Here is a 16,306-nt window from a genome sequence, read left to right on the forward strand (position 1 = left end):
AAGGTAGAACTAGCAATAATTCAAAGTTGAAGAATCATCTGGATCTTCAAATTCTTATGTGGTCTGCGGAGAGTTAAAACGGAAGAAGATTGGTCAATTTTGTGATATAAAAAATCAGCAATAAAAAATTTCAAACACAGTTTCATACATTAAAAGGATAAATTTATTGGCATCGTTATTATTGATTAATTTTAATCGATGGTAATAACTGATTGATCACATTTATTTTATTTCCATTATATATACATATATTTTTATAAAACAGAAACGTTGCATCGAGCCTTAACCGTTGTGATTTCAACTCGTTACACAGACAGTTAACAATATTATACAAATACCTTGCGTCACGATCAAAAAGATCTTACATGGCTAAAGAAGACGTACATATAATATGTTTTGTTCGTATGTTTATGTATTAAGCAACATTTATTGAGTAATCCACGGAGAGAGAAAACATAGTCGTAATATTTGATCTAGATATATTTATGTATATCGTGCATGTAATCGATAACGATATACGTGTTTGGACGCGTGAAAAAAGATAATTTCATTAGCCTATTTAGAAGATTTTTAGTAGTAAAGGTTTGCAGTCCACATTTATTAAAGAGAGGATGCACTTAAGATAAGGAAAATGTCCTTCCGCGATGGACATATACATATATGCTAAGTGTATCTAGATAACAGGAAATATGTAGACTAGAATATATTATCTATTTTACGTGTCATAAGTTAAGATGATATTGCATCAGCACTAAATGAAATGTTTCTCATTTCGGTACTTCATTTGTATCGAAAGCAATAGTGATTTTTTTGTGAAACTGGAGCACTGGTTACGCGCGACGTAATAAATATTTTTTTAAAATAGGTAAAAATTGAAAGTTAATTTAATAGTAAATTTGACAATTTCTGAACGAATAAAAATTTTCTTATTACGTAATTGCTCGAGCAATTTTATTTCAATTTATGACACGTACTTGTAAAATATAAATTTTTGTACATGCTTGTACATGAAAATTCGCGAGAACACGAAATATGCGTGTACCTCGATGCGAATATTTTGATGTAAAACACCCGTGTTTATCTGAAAGGAAGAAGGAAAGGAAATGGATGACATTTCCATATGATTATTGTGAACTAGCCGATTTTAAACTCTCAAAAGGAAAAGAAAATTGTGCTAATATGTTATCAATAAATCAAAGACATTGATATTAATTACATCTGAGTAAAAAGGGGAGAATCATAAAGAATCGTACGATTCTGCGGAATAAGATCTTAACTTTTCATGAAGAGTGAAAAAAATCAATAATAGTTTATCTGCATCGTGCGCAGTATTTTATTATGTGTACATATTTTGATTTTGTCAAATTATTAAGACATAATATCGTTTTCGATATAAAAGGTCATACTTCTGAAGTCTCCAATGCATTTTGTAGACTCGGTTTTGCTGATTGCGTCACTGTTATTGATTGATAAGTGTATTGATTTTAATCTTTTCTATTGTGTTTATTTTAATAGAAACTATGTACAGTAATCACACTAAGTTAAGATTCGATATCGTAAATTATTGTCAAAGCATTCAGTTCGGCAGCTATTTCTCTACAATGTTTTCTTTATCAGCGACGTGTATCATCATTTTTCCGATTACTTGCTCAATTCATGTCCGATCATGCCAGTTTAATGAATGTATAATGTCGATAAATAAGTTACACATAGTCTACATTGATATAGTTTACATTGATATTTTTACTGAACAAATTCAGATAAAAAAAGGAGATACGGGATGTCAAGGAAAAGTTATTTAGTTAGTGATGTTAAAGTTGCAGCAATGTCGATGATACATATATGAGTTGCAGATGAAAATGAAGAATGTCGAAAGTCCTTTCCGAATATAAATTTTTCTACCGGAAAAAAAAGTATCTCTTAGCGGCACCAGCAATGACGCTGCTTGTTCTTTCAATGAGAATATTAAAGTTATATATACTTTTTACCCTCTCATCAAACATGATAGAAATACTTAACTTATTTCGATAAAGAAATCTAATACCATTTTTTACTTTTTAAAGCATCATGATAACTTCATTTAAATCTCTATCATTAAAATCTTATTTAATTAACGTGAAGTTGTTATCATTAAAATCATTATGTTATTATTATGTTATCATTAAAATCAATGAACTTCACAAAAAATAACATTTCTATTCTTTGTATCAAAAAGATTAAAAAATAAGACATTTATTTTTCATCTGCCGCTTGATAAAACGATAATTATAAATCGTACAATTTATCTCGAATTGACTTTACTTTTTTCTGTCTTTATTTTATAAATGGGACAGATTTGTAGTTTGATATATAGGATATATTTATATTGTAAATACACATACGATATATACAAACCCGTGTTGCCGCTCGATCGCGATTACGAGGGACACGACATGCTTCTCTCAAAGCGTAGTAGAAAATAACGGAGATTCGGCGAAATCGCGAAATTCGATCGCGCCGAGTATATTTTTTGAGGAATGACGAGTTTTCAGAGATTTAACGAAATTTAAATCCCCCGCCCCGGTTGGAAAAGTCGAGTCCTTGTCGTGGTACGATCCTGCGACATCGTAGTAGTTGATCAATCGTTCTTATCGAGATATAATACGTAAGTTTTATGGGTTTTCTATAAGTCGTTATTTAAGCTTAAGAGTCTTAAGAAATTGATTAATTAAGCTTAAGACTTAAAACTTAGGTAATGACTTTTATCGTAGAAAGCTTATTAAAATATCAAGAGCAGTCCGCAGTTTTGTGGAGACGTGAAAGAGAAATTGTGCGGAGAGAGAATTTTATATCCAAGTAAACATCGACTAACAGTAACACATTATACTCAACGTTAATTTCAGGTATTCAGCATCAATTTCACATTCAACAATGTAAATGTAACGCATGTGTTATATTACATTACATTTACATTATTGAGCATGAAATTATAATATTGATGTTGTTATTGTTAGTCGGTATTTACTGAGGCATCATAAAGCCCGATATCGAAATATTTATCAGCGTGTTAAAATACGCAAATCTAGTTTAGCTGTAGGTTGAATCTTAAAAAATACATTTTCTAAAGTCTCCATATTGCTGCGTTGTTCTACATAAATACATAAAAATACGTATTAATTGTGTAATGGATCGCGTCGTTGATTGGATAACTTCGGTATCAAAATCAAATGTTGCGTTCTCGAAAACCTTCCGTTTGGACTCAAGATTTCTAATTTACATTTAAAGAACATTTTGAAATGAGAAAGAGTGTTTAAAAAAATGTTGTTAATTAACATTATGCATATACATCGGGCTTTTAACGACGTTGCGAATTTAGGCACTGTAGAACTCTTTAACTTTCATGTGCCATGTAGGATAGGCCTAACATTCGACAGATCCGATCGCGAGAAGAAAGAGGAGTAATTTTTGATACGAAAAAAAGCTTCGGCTTTATTTATAATCCGCTATTGACATTATCTCGAGACTGTCAGACAATGACACGCGCATCTAATGCTATAATTATCTCGCATGTGCGGGCGGCGGTATAAACTGTTAGGCCTATCTTGCTCTCGATCAACATTGTCATTTGAGATATATATTTGTCATGACCATCGTATAATATATCAGGTTTACTCTTCAGGTCATTGCGTAGGGCGTAGAGTTTTTCAACTTCTAGGTGTTAAAGGAATATTTTATAAACTATAAGAAAATATACACACATATTATATCGTACAGACACGTATATATTATATCACGTAAGGGCATTACACGTGTGTAATATATACTATAAATAAATAAATAAATAAATAAATAAAATATATATACATATATTCAAATGTACAATTTTACATTCGTCGTGGATGTATTGTTATAGATTAACTGAGTAAAAGTGGCCTCGTCGCACTCCCAACTGATGGAAAAACGAGGCCACTCTCGCTTGCTCTTTTACGGAACACACGTAAGAGCATATACATATATAAATATATATAAATATATATAAAATTTGTCATTATATTCCCGCTAAGGTACTTATTATTATAGCTATTACGGCATGGTAATCGTGAATGTTGTGGAGTGGATCTATTTATGAATCCGTCGATCGTTAATGTAATCAAACGTGTTCTGCGTGACTTTTAATAGAACACTTTAAAATTGAACACGCTCTGCATCTTTTCTTCTTTACCCATCTCAACTTACCTCAACGTCATCCGGAAAATATCTCAAATACAATGCATTCTCTGAATATGATATTCTATAGGGAATAATAAAAGAAATAATAAAGAAGAGATAATAAAGGGAACATATGGAAAATTCATTTTCCTCATGCAGTTTTATTTGTTATGTTTTTCTTTTTTTATTGCGAAGTAAATTTTTTGTAAGCTTGATCTTTTCGATATGAATTATAAATCATATAATATTATATAAGATAATATTTTGTTTAAAAAAATTCTGTTTTATTGTTTATGTAAAATATTAAAGAGATAATAATATAGATATTATTTTAAAAAGCATATCATCTCGTTAAAAAATATACAGCTTGCTATATTTCCTATTACAGCACAGATTCCAGCAATATTGCAAATGTTGCTGCAAGCTTTTAGCTGTATAGATTTCTTAGCTTATTTTATGTGAAATTTTTTTATTTAGCTGAAATGATGACGCGCATTCTCTAAATTCTCAAGAAATAATACAGGAAGTAATAAAGATAGTGAGGATAATAAAATAATAAGGGATAATAAAGTAAAGATAGTAAAAATAAGCGAAAAAAATTTATGTTCTTTTTATGACAATTTTATGAAGTTTGGCTTGACATTTTTATATTCTTTTAATATGAAATAAATTTATCATAATCAATCTTTTTATCACCAATAAGACTATTTTATTATTATAGTAAACATTTTTATGTCGTTTGCATAAAATATTAAATTATACAATGTGTTATATAAAAAAAATGTACTTTTTTTTTTCATGAAAATATATAGGTATGCTCGGTTTTGTATCACATTTCTTTTTTTTTATTGCGAGATAAATTTATCGTAAGTTTAATCTTTTTGACATTTATAAGATAGTTTTATTAATAAAACACTCTATTTTGTCATTTACATAAAATATTATATCAGTACATGTGTTAAATATAAAAGAGAAGATATACATTTTCTCATTGAAAAATATATGCAGGACATGAAATGATAAAAATGACATAGAACCATCGAAGCAGTCGTGGCCGAGTGGTTAAGGCGTCTGACTAGAAATCAGATTCCCTCTGGGAGCGTAGGTTCGAGTCCTACCGACTGCGAAAGAGTGATCTTTTTTTTGCTTTGTAATTATGTACATAAATAACTGGCGAATGAATATCAAAGACTCAATGATTATATTTAATCTATTTTTTACAATAATTTATACGTGTATTATATAGATACATATTAAAGATCCTAAATAATAGCTTCTTTTTCTAAAATTTTAATATTTCATATCTTATTATTCCGTCGCTTATCATTGCATTGCACAACTAAGCGAGTTATTTTACAATATAATTATAATATCACAAAATCAAATTACTATATTTTATTATTAAAAAATAAAATAATTAAATTAATGCTTGAAAATTATTTTATCTTCTATATAGGAAAAATTAAGTTAAAAATTGTATAAGAAATCTACCATGTAAATAATTTTAATCTAAAATTAACATTAAATCAAAAAATAATAAAGATAATAAAAATTTTTCATACTCTAAATCTGAATCAGTGGATAGTCACTAATTACCCAATGGCATAATAACAGCACTGTATAATTAGTGAAGTTTAACTAATAAAGGAAGAATATTTGAGCATTATATAATTAAAATACTGACATTTGTACATTAATTTCAATCTTCCAATACCGTATTTATTGAATTTATATACTAAAATGTTAATTAGATCACAATAATAAAGATTAACTAAGTTAGATATCTTATATTTAATTCACTGATTACTAGTGGCATACTTGATACTGATATCAGTGATTATCCATTGATTCAGAGTAGATATCTCGTATATATACGCATAAATGTATGTGCTTTAATGTACAAAACTTTTCAGTTCAGTTTCAATAACATATTCAAAAATAGATCGATCCAAAATCTTATGAACATTTGTTGACTAAAAGAGATAAGAATGTTATCTCATCACGAAGAACGTATATAGAATGAATTATATAACATAAGTATAACAAATAGAAGTACATCATGAATACGAACGTTGTGCTTCATTCGGCCAATAAAATCTTGCAAATGGATTTACAATTTACAATTCGCTTAAGATTTAACACCAATAATGCAAAAATATAACCTATTAGTATAGTGTCAGTCTATAATATCACCCGATAAATATTTCGATCTTTTGTGTTACAAAATGTTATTACGATCTCGTGATAATGTCTATCTTCATTGTAATCAATGTTCTTACAGCATCAAAATAAATGAAATTATAATACTAAGTGAAATTATAAAGATAATAAAATAAAACCAATAATAAGATAAAATGCTATTGAAAAAACATATTTTTTTAATATGAAGCGATCATAAAGTTTCTAAACAAAAATAATTTAAAAGAGGAAGTTTCTTGTCAAGGCAGTTTGTATTGTAAAATGTTATTGTAAATCGTGATGAAGTTTATTGTTCATTCCCATATATTCCCATACAAATTTTCTTATAGCATCAATATAAATAATCGACAAATTGAAATTATAAAGATAATAATATTTAACGAGATAACAAACAATAATGAAATAAAACAATGAAAATGTTGCTAGAAAGATAACATTTTAAAAACATGAATCATGTAATTTCTATACAAAAATAACTTAAAATAGAGTAATTCCTTGTCAAGACGATTATGACTACCATTAGAGTGAATTGCTGTGACCCAACAAATTGTCTTGTCTACTAAAAGTATTGGGTAGTGAGTTATCAGCATAGTAAAACGTCACGTAAAATATCAACGACTTCTGCATATAATACATCTCCTTTAAAATTAAGTGACAATTGGCTTCGAGCCCGCACAATGGAAGATTTGTAATCGGGCGAACGTGACTTATGTTTGCCATGAGCGATATCGCGGCATGTCACTGTTGTCATTTAAATGGTCTGATAGCGCGTATCACGTGTCGCGTACATCGTTATTATCATCGAAACGTGCGTATTGCACGTGGATGTCTCTAATCGTTACCACGATATTTGTCAGTGCACGCTTTGGCAATATTAACTGCGACTCCTTCTATTTATACACTGCTCGAAATGCTTCATGAATATCTTTCGAGGTTTTATAAAAGTCAAATGTCATAAGAGAACAGTTTCAAAAACTCAGAAATCTGTCAAGGAAATTTTCCACGTTTGAAAACGTTTTTGAAATAGATAATAAATGCGATTTAGAAATTAAATTTGTTTCTATCTTGATTACGTTTCTATTATAATATTTTAATCTTATTCTTATTTCTATCTGACTCACGATTGACAAAATGAAAATTATCTATATATCAACGTAATCTTTCTTTCCAAACTTTGATGTTATCAATTATCATCTTCCATATTCAAAGCACAAAATCGTCCTTTTTTATGAAACTAAAAATCCATTCTATCGCGAAGAAAGTGAATGTTTTCTTTGTTTTTTAAACCTTAACTATCATTTTTATTTTTTATGTACAATTGCCTTGTTTGTAATATATGGTATTAGTATAATCATAAATTTAAGTAAGATTCTCTAATTGTTCTTTATTAAACAATCGGTTTTAATTTTATTTAATTTTAAAATAGATAAGATCCATCGAATTGATATTGACAATCTGATTAATCAGTCTTATCGATCTTATCTATTTCAAAATTAAATAAAACTGATTTTTTATTAAAGAACAATTAACTTATATATATATACATACATATATATATATACAAAAACGAAATGTTGAAATAATCGGCGTTCGGAGTGACGCACAAAAGTGAGAAGTGGGGGTGTGTCGATTATGGAGGGAGAAATAGTTGGTCTAACACGCGTGCGCATCCTCGTATTTTTTTACCCCCGCCGACTTACTCTTCTCTCTATATATGACATACAGGTTGCTTTTGCCTACACCCGCAGTAATAGAAAAGGAATTCTTATACTAGGTTAGATCACGCGGGACCACCGCTGTATCATAAATTCAGGTATGATCAATCAGTTAATTATATGCAAAAATTTTTGCACAAATTTTTTTTCTCTATTTATTATTGATTATTTTCTCAGCAAAACGGCATCACGCAATTTAGAATTACAACAATAAAAAGGTCGTTTAATACACAAAATATTTCACAAATGCGGATTCAATGTCAAATAATAATTTTTTTTTTTTAATGTTTGCAGTAGAATCATTGTATTCATTTCTACTATTTTATAATTAATTTAAAAAAGCAGTATACAATAAATATTTCGATCTTCATCGTTAATTTTTAATGATAGATTTTCTGATTTATCTTCTGGTACATTTGGAATTGAGTTTTTCTTAATTAAAATATTGAGAGAGTTTATTCGTCCAATCGAACACCGATTTTTTTTCTAATAATTAATAAAAATCAGAAACTTTGCATTCTTACTGAATCATTAGTGATGTGTCACGAAAATAATTTCAGGCTACAACAAATAGTTTTTTTAACAAAGTGATCTGTTAGCACTATTTACTATTTCAGATCAATGATTTATAAATTCGCATATTGAGAGTGAGAGAGGGGGGAGGGGAGAGAGAGAGAGGGAGAGAGAGAGAGAGAGAGAGAGAGAGAGAGAGAGAGAGAGAGAGAGAATATATACTGACGGCGTTAACATTTTTTCTGCGCATTTTTTCTAATATAAATTTAAAAAATACTAATTTTTTAAATTTTATAAAATCGCTTTGATGGTACATCCTTAAGATCATAAAGATTTTTACCTTCAAAAAGTGTAAAGGAATCGATTTTTTTATTCTCTAAAATAGAAAAGTCCTTCTTAAATTGATTATAATTTTAAAACGTTTTGTTTACATTATTATACTTATACTTACTTTGTATCATGAGTTTAAAGAAGAATAATTATTACATATATATGTATATATATATATATATATATATATATATATATATATATAAACATTAACTAATAACTAATATAATGTACTGTTTTCTCTAAAATTTATTCTATGGGCGTACGAAATGCGAGGTCAAGCGCGTACGGAAATACTACTTGCACGTAGTAATCACGTGCACTTATCGGCCATCGGAAAATTACTCCTCGGATGCTTATCATTTAACGCGTGCAAAAACATTTATTAATTAAACTACGATATAAAATATCCTATTTTTATTGTTATTTTTAAAGAACAAATTTAACAATTTTGGGATGAATTTTTTTCTAATAAAAACATTACGTTAATAATTTAATATAAATACTATTTTATAAAATTATCAACTTTTAATTTAATTTAAATTAATTTAATTTTAACGTAATTTTTAACTAACAATAAATTAATTTTTTATTTATGCAACTTTTAATTTAATTAATTTTATAAAAAAAGAGACATTAATTTAACTTGTTAGTTAAAAATATAATTAACCCAATATCTTGCTGATATGGAGCGTTTTCTAGCAAGAACACAATATAACACATTACAGTAAATCATATTCTTGTTGTTTGCTATCGTTAAACAAGAATGAATGAAATAATATTCGCTGTATTACATTGTGTCCTTCTTATTGTTACTATAGAAAGTTCCATCAAAGGCTTTATTATGGCGGAATCTTTAGAGCAGATGCCAAAATCCGACACTATAAGACTTCGCGATCGATATATCGGGTAATTATAACGTTTATAAATAAAATATGAAATACTAATCGTTTTTATCCAATATTTATTGTTTTTTATACAATATGCAATTTAGTAAACACCAACTAAAAATAACGTAATATTAATATTATAATTTCACACTCAATAATATAGTATATCATATGTTACATAACAGTTACATTGTTATAGTGTGAAATTATAATATTGATTATTTTTAGTTGGTGTTTATTAAGAAATATATAGATAAAAAAATGACTACTGTGACGATTTATTTTATTTCTAGACAATCGTGCAAGTTATTTTACAAGTCGAATCCATTAAAAGTTGTGAGGGCTCAAGGACAATACATGTACGATGAGAAGGGTAATCAATATTTGGACTGCATAAATAACGTTGCGCATGGTACGTATCTCTTAATTTTTAAAAATGAGGTAATTTGTCATCATTAAGCTACATTGGTCTTAATGATGAGCATAATCGCGGATTCTTTTTACATAGCATAGCTTTCAATCATCATGACTTAACTCTCTTGTAGTTGGCCATTGCCATCCGGATGTCGTGCGAGCCGGACAGGAACAGATGGCTTTGTTATCCACGAACAATCGTTTCCTTCATGATAATTTGGTACTATGCGCAAGTCGACTGGCGTCACTTCTGCCGGAACCGCTGTCCATTTGTTTCCTGGTGAACTCCGGGAGCGAAGCTAACGATCTTGCTCTTCGTCTCGCTCAGACTCACACGAAGAACAAGGATGTTATTACATTGGACCAGTAAGTTTCTCGACTGTCAAAATTAATCCTCTGTATGCGACATTTCTATAATATTCTATTATTGAATTTCACACGCTACGTCACGATTGTTCAGTCGGTTAATGAGATGAATATGGAATGAACTTTCGTGTTCCGTTCCTACTCGGATCTTCTCGACGTAAGCAATGTGTTACCTGTTGTCTCAAATATATTGGATATTTCAGGATTCGAACAAACACGATGAGAAAATTCAGTGCCGAACTAATGAAATCGATTTGTTTTTTTGCAGCTTCTTACCGTTCTAAATCGACAAAGATGTATGCGTCGGCTATTTTGGGCATCCAGATTGAGTCATGTCAAACAGATCCGGATATGGGCATCCGATTCTTTTCACCGCGGCGGAAATAGAATTCGCCGCCATAAAGATCTTGTCGCTGTTTTTAGGTGGCGTAAGTCTTATGACCGACGTATCGTCCCAATATGTATGAAATACAATTCATATTTGTTTTCTCCTTCTATCAGTGAGGACGATGTCGCTGAATATTGAACTGGACTTATTCGAGAGAGAGAGAAAGAAAGGGACAAACGCTAGAAAATGGTTCAAATGAAAATGTAAACATAAAGTAAATGTAAAATGTAAAGGCAAAGCGAAGTCATCTAGCACATCAAGCGACTCTGTCAAAGTCGATGCCAATATTCTAAAAATACATAAAGTTACGTAAAAACGTTGAGATAATAATGCACTTGTTACCAATACGTTATGTAGTATATAGAAAACGATAATGATAATACGTGCGCTTGTGCTCCAATTATTAAAACAGCTGCGCTATGGACTTTACGCTTTGTCTTTCTATCAACGTTGATAGCTCAGGGCAGCTCGAGACCACACGAATTAATAATTATTTCACGTTTTTGCTCGAGTTTATGAATGAGAAGCCCTTGGCGACTACACGGACACGTGCGACTATCATAGCCACACGGTGGGATCATTGAGCGTCTTCGACAACAATAGGGGAAAGCTAAAAAGAGTTACATTTTCAGGAACTGCTTTTAGTTAATAATCCTCAATAATTCTTAGAAAGCTACTATTGTAGCCTTGCAGGGATTTAAATTTTGATGAACGTAACTGCCAGAGTAGAAATTTCTGTTCACGTTTATCTCTTTGCTTTTAGTGCTTATCATGGACATTTGACCACGATAATAGATATCTCGCCGTACAAATTCAATAAACTTAACGGTGCCAGCAAGAAGGATTGGGTGCATGTGGTAAATATATAAATATTTTAAATATTTTTTAAATAAAATCATTGATCAATCGACCTACATTCTTATGAATAATTATATATGTCACGTGTGCAATATTTGTTAATTTGACGTACATTAATTATTATAACCATGTCGTCTGCAGTCATACTTTTAAATTAAATTATCGTTAAAATAAATGTAATTTATTATATATTAGATAATTTTTTTGGTATGAAGAGATAATTTCTATTTATTATAGCCCATATTCAGAGCGCTTTTATCTCTAAAATTCTATAATAATAATTGATGTATAACATAAATTATAGTATTAGCGCGTTAACATCATTGTAAGCACGTTCTGAATATAAGTCTATGTATTTATATCGTTCATATTATTGAACAAAACACAATGTATTTCACAGCGTTGGAAATATTTATAAAAGTTACTGGTACAATAGAAAAAAGTAATAACGTTACTAAAAAAGTATCAGAAATAATGTAATGGCGTTACGAATAATACGAGTATTTTATACATCGCTGCTTTTTTCTGTTAGGCTCCTTGCCCGGATGTGTACCGTGGAAAATATCGCGCCATCGATTACATCGACGAGGATCTTGGTGTTAAATACGCCGAGGATGTAAAGCAAATCTGTAAAGACATTAAGGCTCAAGGACGTGGAGTTTGCGCTTACATCGCGGAAAGTCTCATGTCAGTCGGTGGACAAATTCTGCCGCCACCGAATTATTTTCAGAATGTGTACAGGTATATAAGAGACCATTATTATTTATATGTAAACACATAATCATAATACTAAACACAGGATATTTAATTTTTAATTTAATATTCAATATTTAATTTTTTATACTTCTGTGTATTTTTTATATTAAGTACTGTGTTTTTTAAACAAAGTTAAGTTTTTTAAATTTCTGTTTTTGTGGGAGGTCTCATTACTTCCTGTGTTCCTCTTTGACCCATTATGCAGTGTCGTCACATTTTTATAATGTCTTTTGTAATAAATATTTCGTAATTCCAAATCTAGAATTGATTGAGGAATATTTTGACAAATGTAATCGTTAAATTTTCCATTCAAATATTAATTGTTAACAAAGTTATTGTATAAAATATAAATAAGGCCATCTTTTGCTCTGTGATTACGTTCATATTATTGAGTATAAAATTCTAACACTGATGTTGTATTTACTGTTGGTTGTTATTTACTGAAAAATGGCGATATGAGAAAAAGAATATAATGGAATAAATTGGTCTTGTAGGCACGTACGCGAAGCAGGAGGAATCTGTATTGCGGATGAAGTTCAAGTCGGTTTTGGAAGAGTCGGCACTCACATGTGGGCTTTTCAATTGTACGGCGAAGACGTTGTCCCGGACATAGTTACGCTGGGCAAGCCCATGGGCAATGGTCATCCTGTTGCGGCTGTTATTACGACGCCAGAAATCGCGCGTAGTTTTTATAATACGGGCATCGAATACTTCAATACGGTTAGTTTCGAAAGATGTTACTAGCATTAGCGTTTTAAAATTGTTTAAGATATTTATAAGATATTTATCTCTGTGACTAAAAATATTCTGTGTAATTTTAGTATGGAGGTAATCCTGTATCCTGCGCAATGACGAACGCGGTAATGGAGATCATAGAACGTGAGGGTCTTCAGGAGAATGCTTTGAAGGTCGGCAATCATCTGCTCGCAGAATTGAAGAAATTGGCGAAACGACGGAAGATTATAGGTGATGTGCGCGGCGCAGGCCTGTTCGTCGGCATCGAATTAGTACGTGACAGAATTAAAAGGATACCAGCGACAGCAGAGACGAAGCATGTGGTGTCCAGGATGAAAGAGAAGAAGATTCTTATCAGCTGTGACGGGCCTGACTATAACGTTCTGAAATTGAAGCCGCCAATGGTCTTTACACTCGAGAATGCCAATCATTTCATATCCGTTCTCGATAAAGTACTCGAAGAAGTTGATGTCGACTTTGACGAGGTAATTTGCATTTTGCATTTACTTAGATATGCCGTCAATTATAATCTTTATCAAAATAACATATCAATGAAATATTATTTTTTTAAAAAGAATTAATATAAAATGAATCATTTTTTTCCAATTTTATTATTAAATTTATACACTTGAAAAATTTTAAAATTTTAATATAGTTAATATAATAATTTATATATATAATTATTTCAGGAATCGGAAACTACTACAACTATTATCAAAGCAACAATCTCGTCTATAGGAGTCGATAGAAGTACCGTGATGAATAGCAATGAAAATTCATTATTTGTTCGCGCTAATTAATAACGTATATATTATGCAAATATTGCAAATATTGAATTTAAGACAATTTTATATAAAAAAAGTATTATTATTTTTAAGATTAATATTATACCTCTCATTTATGATATATTTTTATATAACTTTATCAGAAATATACGTAAATAGAAGTAAACATTATTTTAGTAAAATAAGATAATAATATTAAGATATTATAAGATATATTCAACAACACATTTTTACATAAATGAAATTGTTTATTGATTACAATCTTTCCATAGCAAAATAATTTATTTTTATATAAAATTACATATTCAATTTTGTAATATATGTCAGTTCAAGTTTACTTCCCAATATTTGGAAATGTTAAAGCTTTTCTAAATAATCATGTTTTACTTTCTCCGTACTTTTTTATATTTTTTAAAATTCTATTACCAAAATAATTATTTAATTAAATATATTGTATTTATAATCTCTTGTTTAACTTTTTTATATGTGAGTTTATATTGCTCGAACTTTTACTTCAAAAGTAAGACAACTCAAAAAATTAAATTTTTTAATAATGGTATTATTTTTTAACTTGAAAATTAATGATTAATCAAATATTTATTGACAAAAAAATAATATTTTTAACATGACCAAATGTCATTTTGGTTATTTTCGTTTTACAACTCTTAAGAAATTATTCTTTTTTAGTTATAATGATTTTGACGATTTTTTAGACCCTCTTTAGCCTAATGTGACTTTGAAGTCATACTAATATATCAATATTTTGTTAATTTAGATGAATGAGAGAGAAATAAATATTCGACTAATTGATCATTTCTTATAGACTACGGCATAAATTAACATTAAGGCCAGAATAAATCTTTTAATGCTTTTGCAAAAAAAATTATTGTTTAATATATTGTATAACCTACCAAATCTATTGTTAATTTGTATTTAGAAATTGATATTTGTTGATTTTACATTATATAAATTTATTTAGAGCCACGAAAAATTCGGGCTATAGAAGATTGAACTACCTTATTTGAGTTTGTAACGATTTTGATAATTTTTTAGTTAAGTTATTTTATTTTTTATGGTTATAAGTCCTGTTTTATGGTCATATCTTGAAAATTACGTTTTACGAACGTTGTCACTTTAAAAGCAAGGGATATAATACGTTTGTATAAAGCCATATGTCCAGATTACTATGATCTTATATTTCTCATAAAAAGGCTTACTTTACGGATATACATATACAGCTTATGTATCCTTCTAAAAGAGTTAGGCAATGGGTTAATAATTTATTTCCGTAAAAAAATAAAATATTAAAGCAATTGAGACAGTTAAAGTTCGACTTAGGCTGTTGCACCATTAATAATAATATATTATACATATAATAAAAATCCAATGTGCAAACTCAGTAATAAGCAAATGAATGAGTGAACGTTCGAGAAAATATATGGAAAGTAAGATAAGAATATAAGTTTACAGAATATAAAAATTTACATTTTTTTAAAATAGAAGTATTTCCGATAAGATAGATTAAGTTAGTAAATGCAAATCAAATAGAGAATGATGTAAACAGATTGATATAATAATTTGTAATATTTTTGTATACAGAATGTTTTGAAAGTGAAAGTCAATCGCTCGCGTAATTGACCTTCGTTTTTAAAACATCCTGGTGATTAGAAATTATCAATAATTTCATCATCAATAATTTCGGAGAAAATTAACTGGATTGATTAAATTGGATCGGTTAAAATAAGACATCCTTTATATCTTACAATTATAAGTGCAATAATATGTACAAGTTAAATTTTTAGAGATATATATATATTTTTATATATATTTTTATAAGTTGCAAAATATTGCTACCATCTCTTTATTGAAAGAATAAAAAATCAAGTGGTAAAAAAGTTTTAAGGCCGACACTGACGTTTTAAGATTAGCACAGATTTTTGCATAATGCATAACGCATAGTGCACAAATCTGAATCAACTGATCAGAATCTTTCTTTTCCTCTCATTCCATGGAAAAGAAGAATTTCGATTGGTTGATTCCTTTATGTACTATGCATTGTGCGTTATGCAAGAGTCTGCAGCAATTACTCCTTATAAAAAACGAAGTTAAATAATTGCTGGTTTATTCTTTCGTCTTTACATATGTTTTTAAACTTTCGTCTTTATATAT

At 29.2% G+C, this 16,306-nt stretch overlaps 1 protein-coding gene and 1 non-coding gene across 2 annotated transcripts; both read left to right on the plus strand.

The window, feature by feature from the left end:
- Window positions 1-5,232: 5,232 nt before the first annotated feature.
- On the plus strand, window positions 5,233-5,314 carry TRNAS-AGA (transfer RNA serine (anticodon AGA)). Its single transcript has one exon. It is a non-coding gene; the product is annotated as a tRNA-Ser (tRNA).
- Window positions 5,315-8,067: 2,753 nt separating this feature from the next.
- On the plus strand, window positions 8,068-15,020 carry LOC105150490 (alanine--glyoxylate aminotransferase 2-like). Its single transcript, XM_011063615.2, has 9 exons — window positions 8,068-8,200; window positions 9,767-9,854; window positions 10,129-10,247; window positions 10,381-10,615; window positions 11,767-11,860; window positions 12,394-12,602; window positions 13,112-13,337; window positions 13,439-13,837; window positions 14,042-15,020. Exons 2-9 carry the CDS (start codon window positions 9,790-9,792, stop codon window positions 14,150-14,152), a joined length of 1,458 nt encoding a protein of 485 aa, XP_011061917.1. The 5' UTR covers window positions 8,068-8,200; window positions 9,767-9,789; the 3' UTR covers window positions 14,153-15,020.
- Window positions 15,021-16,306: the final 1,286 nt, after the last annotated feature.

Source organism: Acromyrmex echinatior, chromosome 14 (genome assembly GCF_024713525.1).
Source record: "Acromyrmex echinatior isolate Ae372 chromosome 14, ASM2471352v2, whole genome shotgun sequence".
In the NCBI taxonomy this organism is placed as follows: Eukaryota; Metazoa; Arthropoda; class Insecta; order Hymenoptera; family Formicidae; genus Acromyrmex; species Acromyrmex echinatior.

Coding starts and splice junctions, on each gene's coding strand:
- LOC105150490 (XM_011063615.2), top strand. CDS start 9,790: ATGGCGGAATCTTTAGAGCAGATGCCAAAATCCGACACTATAAGACTT. Junction 9,855..10,128: donor CTTCGCGATCGATATATCGG/GTAATTATAACG, acceptor TTTTATTTCTAG/ACAATCGTGCAAGTTATTTT. Junction 11,861..12,393: donor AGAAGGATTGGGTGCATGTG/GTAAATATATAA, acceptor TTTTTCTGTTAG/GCTCCTTGCCCGGATGTGTA.